At 34.1% G+C, this 11,465-nt stretch overlaps 1 protein-coding gene and 1 non-coding gene across 2 annotated transcripts; both read right to left on the bottom strand.

Annotated features, from left to right (window-relative positions):
* Positions 1 to 4,248: 4,248 nt before the first annotated feature.
* Positions 4,249 to 7,249, bottom strand: LOC143538611 (uncharacterized). The gene is made up of 3 exons (XM_077032128.1): positions 6,455 to 7,249; positions 4,755 to 5,141; positions 4,249 to 4,638 (listed from the first exon to the last, which is right to left on the bottom strand). The coding sequence occupies exons 1-3, from the start codon at positions 7,139 to 7,141 to the stop codon at positions 4,249 to 4,251; spliced, it is 1,464 nt and encodes a 487-aa protein (XP_076888243.1). The 5' UTR covers positions 7,142 to 7,249.
* A 2,932-nt stretch (positions 7,250 to 10,181) lies between these two features.
* On the bottom strand, positions 10,182 to 10,265 carry TRNAL-CAA (transfer RNA leucine (anticodon CAA)). The gene has a single exon. It is a non-coding gene; the product is annotated as a tRNA-Leu (tRNA).
* Positions 10,266 to 11,465: the final 1,200 nt, after the last annotated feature.

The following is an 11,465-nucleotide window of genomic DNA, read 5'->3' on the forward strand; positions in this document are numbered from 1 at the left end:
TGGTTTCTGGTAACCGATTAAAGGCGGATTTATCATGAGGAAGAACATGTGGGTGAAGTTGTTTTCGCTATCGGAACAATGGAATTCGGGGTGGGGGTAAATTGAGGGTTAACCCGGTATTAATTCAGGGGAGATGGAAGATGGGTTGGTTGGGGGTTTATTGTAAAGTTGAGGTTTGAGATGTAGGGGTGGTCAGGTGGGTGTTGTGGTGGGTTGGGAATTGTGGTGATGGAGGATGAGTTGGAGAAGAAAGAGAAAGAGAAAAAGAAAATATCTTTTTTTTACTTACTTATTAAAATATTTAGTAAAATAAGATGGACGAAAATACTCCTTAAACTAACAGCATAGTTGGATGCCGTTAGACGGTGGGACGTAGTTGGCCAATGTTTAAAACTGTGAGGATGAAATTGACAAAATTTCAAATTTTAAACTGAAGTGGCGAAAGTAGCAAACCATAGAAACGAAAATGACCATTAACTCTAACTCTATTAAAAATATGAGTTTGAATAATTTAGTTTGTGTAAAATGAATGTGGAGTGGAGTGGAGTGGAGTGGAGTGGAGTGGAGTGGTTTAAATTGATGGTGTAAAATGAATGGAGATTGGTTATATAAATGTACTTTATAATGTTGACTTTTTAAAAAAAGTTAACGGTCTAATTTTTCTTTTTCCTTGATACATATGATGGGATAGTTTTGCAAAACTTTGTCATGATTGTCGAGTATATAAACATTGTGTTTTTAATTAGATATGATATATCAATTCTCGATCAATAATCAAACACAAATTACACAAATAACTCTCGTTTATATTAATCAGAAAATATAACTAAAAAAATTGCTTACAATATCTCAAATCCTAACTCGGGTTTACTCTTAATGAACCATAACTCAGTTGGATATCATGTATTATTAATGTACCCAAACATGGTTACATCTCGAGTACTCTCAAATGTCTTACTGTAACTCGGTTTATATAAGGTAACCTAGAATGCTAACCAAAACATTGATAATTATAATTACAAAACAATTGGAAATTATATAACTAATTATGACCTGCTTGTCAATATTCGTTTGACAAATGATACAAATCAAGAAGTTTTTTTTTAACGGCGATAATGATAACGGAGAAAACATTTTAGTATTTTTTAGATTTTTTGTTTTTATTTATATTTTGCGTTATAATTTTTTTTGAATTATTTTATGAGTTTCTATTAAGTAAAAAAACCCCTCAAAAAAAATATTCGAAAATAATAATAAAAAAATCAAAACTCTAAATATAAATTAAAAACAAAAAAAGTAAAAAAACTAAAATGTTTTATCCGTTGTCCTCGTTAAAAAAAATTATAGATAAAATTCCAATGAATATCCTTGAATTCCTTCACATTTTGGAAGGATTTGAAATCCTTCTATTTAAAGGAATTGAATTCCAATTCCAATTCCAATTATATTTAAACCGGATTTCGCACATTAGGCCAGTATTTTGTGTCCGATATTTTTGACCGGTTTGCTAGAACATCGTACATGCGGTTTTTTACTAAATACCGGTTTTTACCGGCAAACCGGTTTTAGGCCCGAGAAATTTTTGATATTTGAGGCTCATATTTTTATTCAAAATTACTTTTTATCCAACAATTAACATTAAAACGTGTACACTTTATGACTATTTCTTTTTAAATTGAGGGCTTTTGCATTAATTTTTTAATATGGATTAACTTTTGAATTATTTTTTGTTATATGAATCATTTAGTTTTGGGTTATTTTGGACTGAAGTTACATTTATAGAAAATTATAAGGTAAACCATACAACCGGTTGAACCTTCCTATATAACCCGGTTGTACCATTTTTTATCCCAATCCGGTACAAGTAAAATACCGGTTTTTAAAACATTGCTTTAAACCGAACACACCAAAATGAAATTAAGATTCAAAATCCAACGAAACGAACATGCCATGTCATGGGATTTTAATTACAATTCCTTTAAATTTCCACAAATTCCGGGAAACGAACACACCCTTAGTGTCCACAAAAGCATCTAAGCAATCGCTAACATATGTAAAAATGTACACAAGTCCATCTTACGGAATCAAATTGAACCCGCTTGTATGACGGTCTAAATCAAGAACTTCAATATTGTCGGTTTTGGTTATAAATCCGTAAACCTTAATAGCTACGTATCGAATTAAAATGTTGATAGCAGTTTTTAGAACCCTAATAAGTTTTTTTAAAAAATAACATATTGTATATTCGTATATGCATTGGAAGAGATATTTTTGAGCACGAGAGCGTGAGTCTTGGAAAAGGCTGTGAGAAAGGGTGTGAATGAAATAATGCCAATCTGGTTTTTTGTAGTGCTTTTTGGGCACATTTTGTTTTTTAGATAAGATTTTGGACCAATTAATTAACAAATAAATGCTCTACAGCTTATCTTATTACATAGTAACTTGGAATTGCATTTTCGTAACTAATAATGATTAATAATGACAACAACAATAATATTATTTTTATATATTAAGTAACAAAGTTATGACATGTTATAAGTTGTATCAGGTCCAGGTGTATCATTGGGGTGATCCCATTCTAGTGATTAAATTGTTTTTCCTATGCATTCTAAATATTGCATTGTACTTTTAAAACGTCAAATTTTATATTTCAATGTCAAAATTTTACATTTCAATGTGAAAATACAATTAAAGTATGTTGTATCATATCTAGGCCCTGTTCACGAGCCGAGCCGAGCCCGAGCCAAGGCAAGCTCAAGCTCGGCTCGATAATCAATCGAGCTGGCTCGGCTTGAGCTCGAGCTCTTAATCGAGCTAAAAATTTGAGCTCAAGCTCGGCTCGGTTTTAATCGAGCCGAGCCCGAGCTCTTAATCGAGCTAAAAATTTGAGCCCAAGCTCGGCTCGGTTTTAAATCGAGCCGGCTCGGTTCGGTTTGATTTGGCCTGAGTTTACCTGTAATAATAAAAATTATATGTAACCATCAAGTTAAACTAAATAAATATGACGTTAAGATCAACACCAACCAAATACAAACTAAATAAATACGTCTAATAACACAATCGAAAACAAAATATGTTCAACAAGTCCAAACCAAACCAAATACAAAATTAAGCAGAGAAGTATTATCTATGAGCGACGACCGATGGCGAAGGTTAATACGAGCGGCTAGAGTTATGGTGGAAAATGGAACGTATACTGATTATTAAGTGTGTGAACTATGAAGTCTCATCTCTCAGTTACTCAGAATATGGAATTATGAATATGAACTATGGAGTGAGAAAGGAAATTGGGCTGGATTAAAGAAAAACCCATGTGTTAAAATAATTGAGCTCGATAATTATATGCATGTATATATATAATAAATTAAAATAAAATAGTTCGAGCCAATCGAGCGAGCTCGAGTCGAGCCGGGGCTAGCTCAGGCTCGACTCGTTTAGAAATCGAGTCGATCCAAGCTCGACTCGTTTACAATCGAGCCGATTTCGAGCGAGCTTTCTCCGAGCTTTTTTCGAGCGAGTTTCGAGCGAGCTTCGAGCCGTGAGCTTTTTGAACAGCCTTAATCATATCTATATTGTGGTTTGTCCATGCATGTAGTTTTCTTGTTTTTAGCAATATAGTTTATGTATTTTATTTATTTAACTTTTATTTAGAAACAACCAAATATATTGAAACACAACCTGACTAGCTAGCAAGAAACTAGACAAACAGAAAATCCAACTGATATCACTTTTGTTCAAGTGGTTTCCTCACTTTTGTCATTTCCGTCCAATTCATTAATTTAATACAAAATTATCCGCTAATATTTATATTAAAAGACCAAAATACCATTGTTTTTTTTATAAAATCTTTATTTTAAAATAAAATAAGCTGCATATGTATAAAATAATAAAAATATAAGACAAAACCAATTGGGCTAATTCATTAACCATGGCCCAAGCACTGTCCAGCCGAGGGCCCGAGGCTACTAGCTCGGGTCCAATAATCAAACTAAAAAAAGTAAAATCAGAAACAAACCTAAAAATATAGGACACTCTATGTTGGAGATTCTTTTATAGTTGCACTTACTAGGCTAGATAGTTAACCCGGTAAGATAAATTTACCATTTTCACTAAAAATCGGTGAAAAAATTATCATAAAAAAATTAAGTAAAATTTGATATAAATAACAATCATTACACTTTTTTCCCCTGAATTCAAAATAATAATATCATATAACCCATACCTTTCATATAAAACCAAGTGTACAATTTAGCTACAAGCACACTTGGTAGGAACTATGTTTTCCTTCGCGGCTTCTTCCGATTTCCTCAATTTGACATCGTTAAGAACCTTTGAAGCCCACTCGGCAAAATAAGTTGAATTGTATCCGATTTTACTATTCTTATAGATAGACATACAACGTCTATCATCATCAGGGAAGGGGCACGGGTCACCTTCCGTGTCACGCCAAGCACCTTCATGCTTCATCCCAGACCAACTGGCTATCCAGCGGTAGACAAGCTGGCCCACACCGGCCAACTTGAGCCAACCTTTAGGGAAAAACTCGAGCACACTACTATTTCTATCCATTAGAAAAAGGTTTGTTAGTTGTGCACCGTGTGGTGAAACCAATATGTCTGTTGAACCCATCAACTTCACCTTTAATGTACAAGAAATACACAAAGTACAAAACGTTAGAAAAATCTTATCTAACGACAAACTAACATACTACTAATACTTCGATAAACCATCTAGCAAAATGTAGAAAAACTAACCTGTTCACAAACGGTAAGATTACTCGAATACGCCACCCTCAACCGGCAGTTTTCCACTTTCTTACACTCGTTCTCAAAAATCTCCACCACCGCGGTCTCATTCCTGAACGATCTTGCCCCCGTTCGCATGAACAACGTCATCCCAATCTCATTATCAGTCCGATCCAACTCAACACCACACATCATCCTCGCCTTACATCGAATCAAATCATAAACTTCCATCCTCTTCTCCCTCGACATCCCACCTTCGTTATGCCTCATCACTACCGCCTCCTCGTAACACATTGGTTGGTCGTAACTGTCGTCGTCGAATTGCTCAATGTTTAGTGGTCCGTTGAACGTTGCCTCCATAAATGTACTTAACCATGGGCTCATCCATGTCCGTACCTTTAGAATAAATATATCATAATTAGAGGTGAGAAAAAACAGATTAACCGAACCAAAATTACCAACTTAAGTTAATAACCAACGATATTCGGCTTTGTTTTCTCTGAAATCGAAAATTACGGTTCAGTTTATGTTATAGCTCGTTCTAAAATGAAACTAAAAGGTCCAAAGGACCAAAACGCACCAAAAACGAACCAAACATAACTTATTTTAGTTTTGTATTGAATTTATGTGCCAAACTTTTTTTTTTGAACGGTGACTTCCGCAGTTAAATTTATATCACACTCCTCGGTCCAACAGGAGGAGGAGCCCCGCCACCCCACTCGGGCCAAACTATGTTGACATAATCGGGATCCACGCTGGCATCCGAGTTTGGCTTGGCCGTTCCCGGTAAAACCCAATTGGCTCACCCCGCCTGAAGGCACGACATGTTTTTTTGCTCTGGGAAAATCCGGTCGGAATCAGGACTCGAACCCGGGACATCCGGGTCATCCGTCATGTTTCTGACCATTGGGGCAAGCCCCGCTGGTTATGTGCCAAACTTATTATCTTGGATTTTTAGGTCAAAAGTTTTATTTATGCTCAAATTTAGTAATAAGTGCTTTATAAATACTTTTGGTTAAATATTAATCTCACGCTCAAATTCAGTACTTTCGAGCGATTTTTAAAGCCCAAACTTTAAAATTAACCCGAATGGAGAACCGAAACCAACTCATAACCAAACTGAACCTATACATAAAACCGACAAATCAAAACCGACCAGCGTTCATAATCACAAAAACCTAATTTTTGATTCGGTTTACGTTATGTGTTTTCAAATTCTAAAATCGAACCAAACCGCACCAAAACCGAACAAGATGTGGGCAACGAATCACATCAAACTCTTGTGGCTAAAACTCATTATTTTGGGCCAAAAGTTTTATACCCAAATTGCCAAAATGTTATTATTTATTAATACTTGCTTAACAAATATTTTTGGCCAATAGTTTCATGCTCAAATTCATTACTTTAAACGTATTTTTCTAGCACAAATATTCAAAACGTTTAAATCCCATATGTAAAACCGAAAACCGACCCATAATCAACCTGAACTCATACATAAAAACGAAAAATCAAAACCGATCAATTTCTTATAACCGAAAAATTGGTTTTTATTTGATTCGTGTCCTAAATATATAAGGACAGGAATAAATCTCAGTAGTCCACAAAATATGTAAAAAAAAATTCTTTTTTTTTCTTTGCAGCTGGAAAGGCACAAAATATGTAAAGTGATTTTAACGGTTTAATAAAGATGATATGATCATCATACATACCTCACCCCAGTGATACAAAATCCACCTGTCCGGCACAGCGCATTCGCTCTTCAAATGCCAAGCCACAAACGGAACCAAAGCCGATAATCCATGCCAAATGTTACCAAAGTCATAGTGATTATACGACACAAATGTCCGACCGGGCACCAAGGTAGCATTTCTAGGAAGAAACCTCGGGTACGCTAGCGCATAATAATTCCATGATCCATCATGATTGTCACGTCCTTTAATGCATAGAATCCGCCCGTCGGATTCCTTTGATGGAAACTGTTGGTATTGTACCTCACCTTCTTCATGCACGTCGTATCTTGAACTCATGAACCACGTGTGTCCAACAAGAGGCGCGTTGGAGAACCTTAGGTCTTTTAATGGGAGGAATGTGACGGATTCACGAAGCTTGTTGGCTAGGTCGTCAGGACAAGTGGAATTGTTGTATCCCTTCTCGTTCCTCCAGTTAGGGAGTTGGAGGAACGAGAAGGAGTTTGGGGAGGGGGGTAATGGGGTTTGGAGGATTTTAATGTGGAATAGGACGAATAAGGTGACGCAAATGGAGCATAGGTAGACGGAGAGTTTTGGCGAGAAGAATGTGAAGGGTGTTCGGGTGGTGGTGGTGGCCGCGGCGGAACGTGGTGAGTGTTTTTGGTAGTGTGGCATGTCTTGGTGGTGGTGAGGTGGTAGTATGGTCATGTTATGTTATTGAGAAGAGGTGTAGAAAATTATGATATAAGAGAATTGGAAAATGAATTAATTTAATAAATTTATTCAATGAATTGTATTAGAAATTTGTTGGATCCCAAAAAGATGCTTCAAGGGCACTTATATTCATTTTTTTATATAACAATGTTGAAAATTATATGGTTGAATATTATCAAGGATACGAAAATGCTTAATTTTTTTATTGAATTTTGACTTACCTGTCCTTTATTTATTTATTTTCAGGCACAAAAGCACTATACAAGAAAGTAATATTAAAATTAAAAAAATGCAAACTGGATTTTAATAATCCCAACGTAAGATAATTAACCGATAATAATCCTAACTTAGAAAATAGATGTCACTGGTCCTAACTTTTACATTGTTTGTTTTCATTGGACCCCCTTTAAAGAAAACTTAATGGTAATAAGTTTTTCCAAATTTCAAATTGATGTCTTAGGTCTATCATTCGGAATGAGGACACGAATCGATTGATGTAAAGTTTACCTCAAAACGATGGTCCAAGCGATTAAAGGATGCTTCAATTCCGATGTGTAAAATTTTAATTAATAAAATTCGAGCCGTTTGAAGCGTCGTTTCAAGTTTTACATAAATCGATTCGTATCCTCATTCCGAGCGAAAGCCCTAAAACATAAATTTGAAATTTGAAAAAAACTTAACGTCGTTAAGTTTTTTTTAATCGAGGTCCAATGAAAACAAATTGTGTGAAAGTTAGGAACGATCACGTATATTTTTTAAGTTATGATTATTATCAATTAACTGCATTAAGATAGAATTATAAAAATCCAATTGTTAGAAAAAAAAAAGCAAGCAAAAAAAAAAGGAGAAATTTCATGATACTTTCAAGTCACCTTCACAAGTTGTACACCTTTACGTACAATGATACATATTGGTAAGTGGTAACCTATAGACAATACACGTGGGAATTGATTAATTTCATTATCATAAAAGTTATATGTTTTTTAATTAGTTTCATTTCACTAAGATCATGTTTTGACCAACTTTATACGTGTGGAAAAAAATATCATAACATATTTATTTTAGGTTATTAGTAATCCCTAACTAACTTTATCTCATACCCGTATTTAAATGATTTTTTTAATGAGTGTAAATTAAGTGCAAAGGGTTGGCATAACGTATGCAATAATATAGTTGATTCTTTTTCAAGTTGAAGCAAAGTAATAAATTTACTATAAACCGAATATTTTTTTGTTATTGAGGTTGTTACTTGCTTTAATTATATATACATATTTGTTAAAAAGATTATCGGACTTCTATAATAAACCCAAATTTTCTTTTCTTAGTTAGTTTTATGCTCACGCCAAAGATAAATGGAAAATTTGTTTGGAGAGTAATGCCAAAATACAGCAAAATTAACTATACAAATAAACAAACTTACAAATCAAACTCATGCACAAATAAATAAAATTATATTAATTTCTTTTTAACATTTACATATTTCAAATAACTCCAATATTAAATTTTAAGTCATGTGTAAGTAGTGTGTAACGGGTTATACCTTTCTCTCAAAGTCTAGCTGAATAAGGCGTAACATGTGACCATATAGTCATCACATTCTTTGTTTGGATAAAGATTGATCATTCCAAATTGTAACCTTAGATAGTGTTTTTCATGTGTGGCATTCATAAGATAACCATGACCATGTTTTTTTTTACATTATGACATTTAGGTTCATATTAACAAAAAAAATTGATGTGTACATAACGCTCTAAATCATATAATACAACACTAACGGCATATTAAACTCATAGGTATATGCAACTCAAACCGTTGGTTGTAACTAGCATATACCTGCAAGGTTGTATGTTTCCGGTTTTAATTGTAATCATCAGTTCATTAAACAGGTCTAGACAAGTGAAATTTAAAATTACAATGCTACTTTGATCCATTTTAATGTTAATACTTCAATTCCTTGTAAGTTGTAACAAAAACAAACTTGACGTTATATAGTTAACATATAACTTGCAATCATGACTAATTTTTAAAGTAGTGAGCTGATTTGATCAAGCTTATAAATTGCATATGGGCATTTAATTAAGGGGCTGTTTGTTTACATATGAATGAAACCATTCAGATGTAAACATTTGATTCATTCAGACTTCAGACTGTTTGGTTCTTAAAATTTGGTCTGAATCATAGACTCACTGTTGTTGCTGAATGGGACAGATGTTCATTCAGATCTGACTCTTATCTAAATGACCCAAACATCCCCTAACTCATATTAGATGACTCAACTTTGCATATTTAGATTATACGAATAATATAAAACTAATTATTAACTTTAAAATGACCCAAATTGGCTAGCATCGTCAATTACTTGTTTATCTTCCTTATATCCTCGTAATTGTCAGCGCCACTGTCGCAGCCACAACGCCACCATCGCCACCATTGTGGGCATCGGCGCTGCCTCCATTGCCTCAATTTCTGTCACCGTTGGCCACCATAAAAAATATAACGGGTAAACCTATTTTGATGTTTATCTTAAAACATATTATTTCAGCATGACTCAATTTTGATCAGAACTGATATTATGATAAAATGGCTAGTTTTGTCCAAACTTATATTGATTTAGAACACTTATCCACCCATCACCCGATAACATTAACTCATGCATTGTACTAGTTTACTACACATATCTTATTAATTAACTTTTTAAAATAGTAAAATAAAGAGTAAGATGTATAGGCATCCACCAAAATATACAATTAGATCAAACGCCACTTGCCGTAATTGTTATTAACTATTGATTTACAGTTTACATATATTACCAAGTTGTTTGCCACATGAGTCAACCCTTGTCGATTTCCACTGACCACTACATTGGTGTTGGTCTTCTACATATAGTTGCATGTTCGTATTTTATTCCTCCTTTTTATATTTTGGATTTGCTTAACCCACTACCAAAACGGACCCCAGTTTCCCCAACCCATTTTGTAATAAAAAGCTGTTGACTTTGACCAGAAGTCAAAAATAAGTAAAAATTACAAAATAATGTCAGAAGTGGGATTTGAACCCACGCCCTCTCTCGAAGACCAGAACTTGAGTCTGGCGCCTTAGACCACTCGGCCATCCTGACTTTTTGTTTCTATCTTCTTAGTGTTAAATAATATACTGTGGTTATTAACATATAGAATTCACCGCAACGTATGTTGCTATCCATCTAACTAATATGTAAAACTTAAATTGATATTAAGCTGGTCAATCCAAAACCTTTCAGAATGTATTTTTTATAGCATTTGATAATAGAGCCAAAAACAAGTGTGTGTTTTTACTTTTTATGGCAGCGATACCCGATAAAGTTCATAAACTTATTGTACGAAAGATTACAAAAGAGAAAGGTAATTTAACCTTTTGGGGCATGTCGAAAAGAGCTAAACACACGCTAACAACTATCACTCTACTATTTTTTCCTAGTGGATTTTGTGTTTGATTCAAGTACCTGAACACGCCTCAATTTTTGCATGAGTTATCAAGTTCCTGGAACAATGAGGCTCAATCATTCAGATCTAAGCTTGGGAATGCTAGACGCAAACCAACCGGACAACAAGACATGGTCCGGTTTTTTATGTAGCATTAGTCATCTGCTCAAGCAATCACATATCAGGTGATTATATAGCAAATCATCCTTTTTCTACTCACTTTAATATATAAAAATAAAAAAAATGAAAGAAAATGGAATAAGCCTTGGCTTAGAGAGAGTTCTTGATGTATCTCACAAAAGATGAACAAATGACTGAATGAGACTATTAATACTTGTCCTAGAACCCGCCTTGAAATAATCCAGCCCTTCATGGCCCGGTTCCAAGCCCGGTATAGAGCAGGCTTAGTCGTGTTAGGACCGCTTAGGACCAATTAGGCACAGTTAGATATTTTTGGTTTGTTCTAGGATCGGTTTGGGACACCATTATTTAAATTAGGGGTGCAAATGAGCCGAGCTGCTCGCGAGCTATTCGAGATTGACTCGTTAAAAAGCTCGTTCGAGCCGAGCTTTATCGAGCCTGAGCTCGAGCTCAGGCCTAAAAATGAGCTTGTTTAATAAACGAGCCTGAGCCCAAGCTTTACTTATTGAGCTCAACCCGGCTCGCGAGCCTAAACGAGCCTATCATTTATATACTTTTTTTAAAATATATATTTAATAATTATTAATTAATAAATATAATGTTATGAAAAAATAAATTAAAATAACTAAATAATATATATTCTTTTATACATAAAATTATAATAGAAAAAAATATATAAAATAATTATAAATTTATAAAAAAATAATTGATAAATA

The sequence above is a fragment of the Bidens hawaiensis genome, unplaced genomic scaffold (genome assembly GCF_021521415.1).
Source record: "Bidens hawaiensis isolate Kalapana, Puna unplaced genomic scaffold, B.hawaiensis_p1.1 tig00011661_1, whole genome shotgun sequence".
NCBI lineage: Eukaryota > Viridiplantae > Streptophyta > Magnoliopsida > Asterales > Asteraceae > Bidens > Bidens hawaiensis.

What these genes read in the sequence shown, in the direction of transcription:
- LOC143538611 (XM_077032128.1), bottom strand. Translation starts at nt 7,141, where the DNA reads ATGACCATACTACCACCTCACCACCACCAAGACATGCCACACTACCAA. An exon ending in TTTTGTATCACTGGGGTGAG is followed by an intron (nt 5,142 to 6,454) that starts GTATGTATGATG and finishes TTTATTCTAAAG; the next exon opens with GTACGGACATGGATGAGCCC. An exon ending in ATCTTACCGTTTGTGAACAG is followed by an intron (nt 4,639 to 4,754) that starts GTTAGTTTTTCT and finishes TGTACATTAAAG; the next exon opens with GTGAAGTTGATGGGTTCAAC.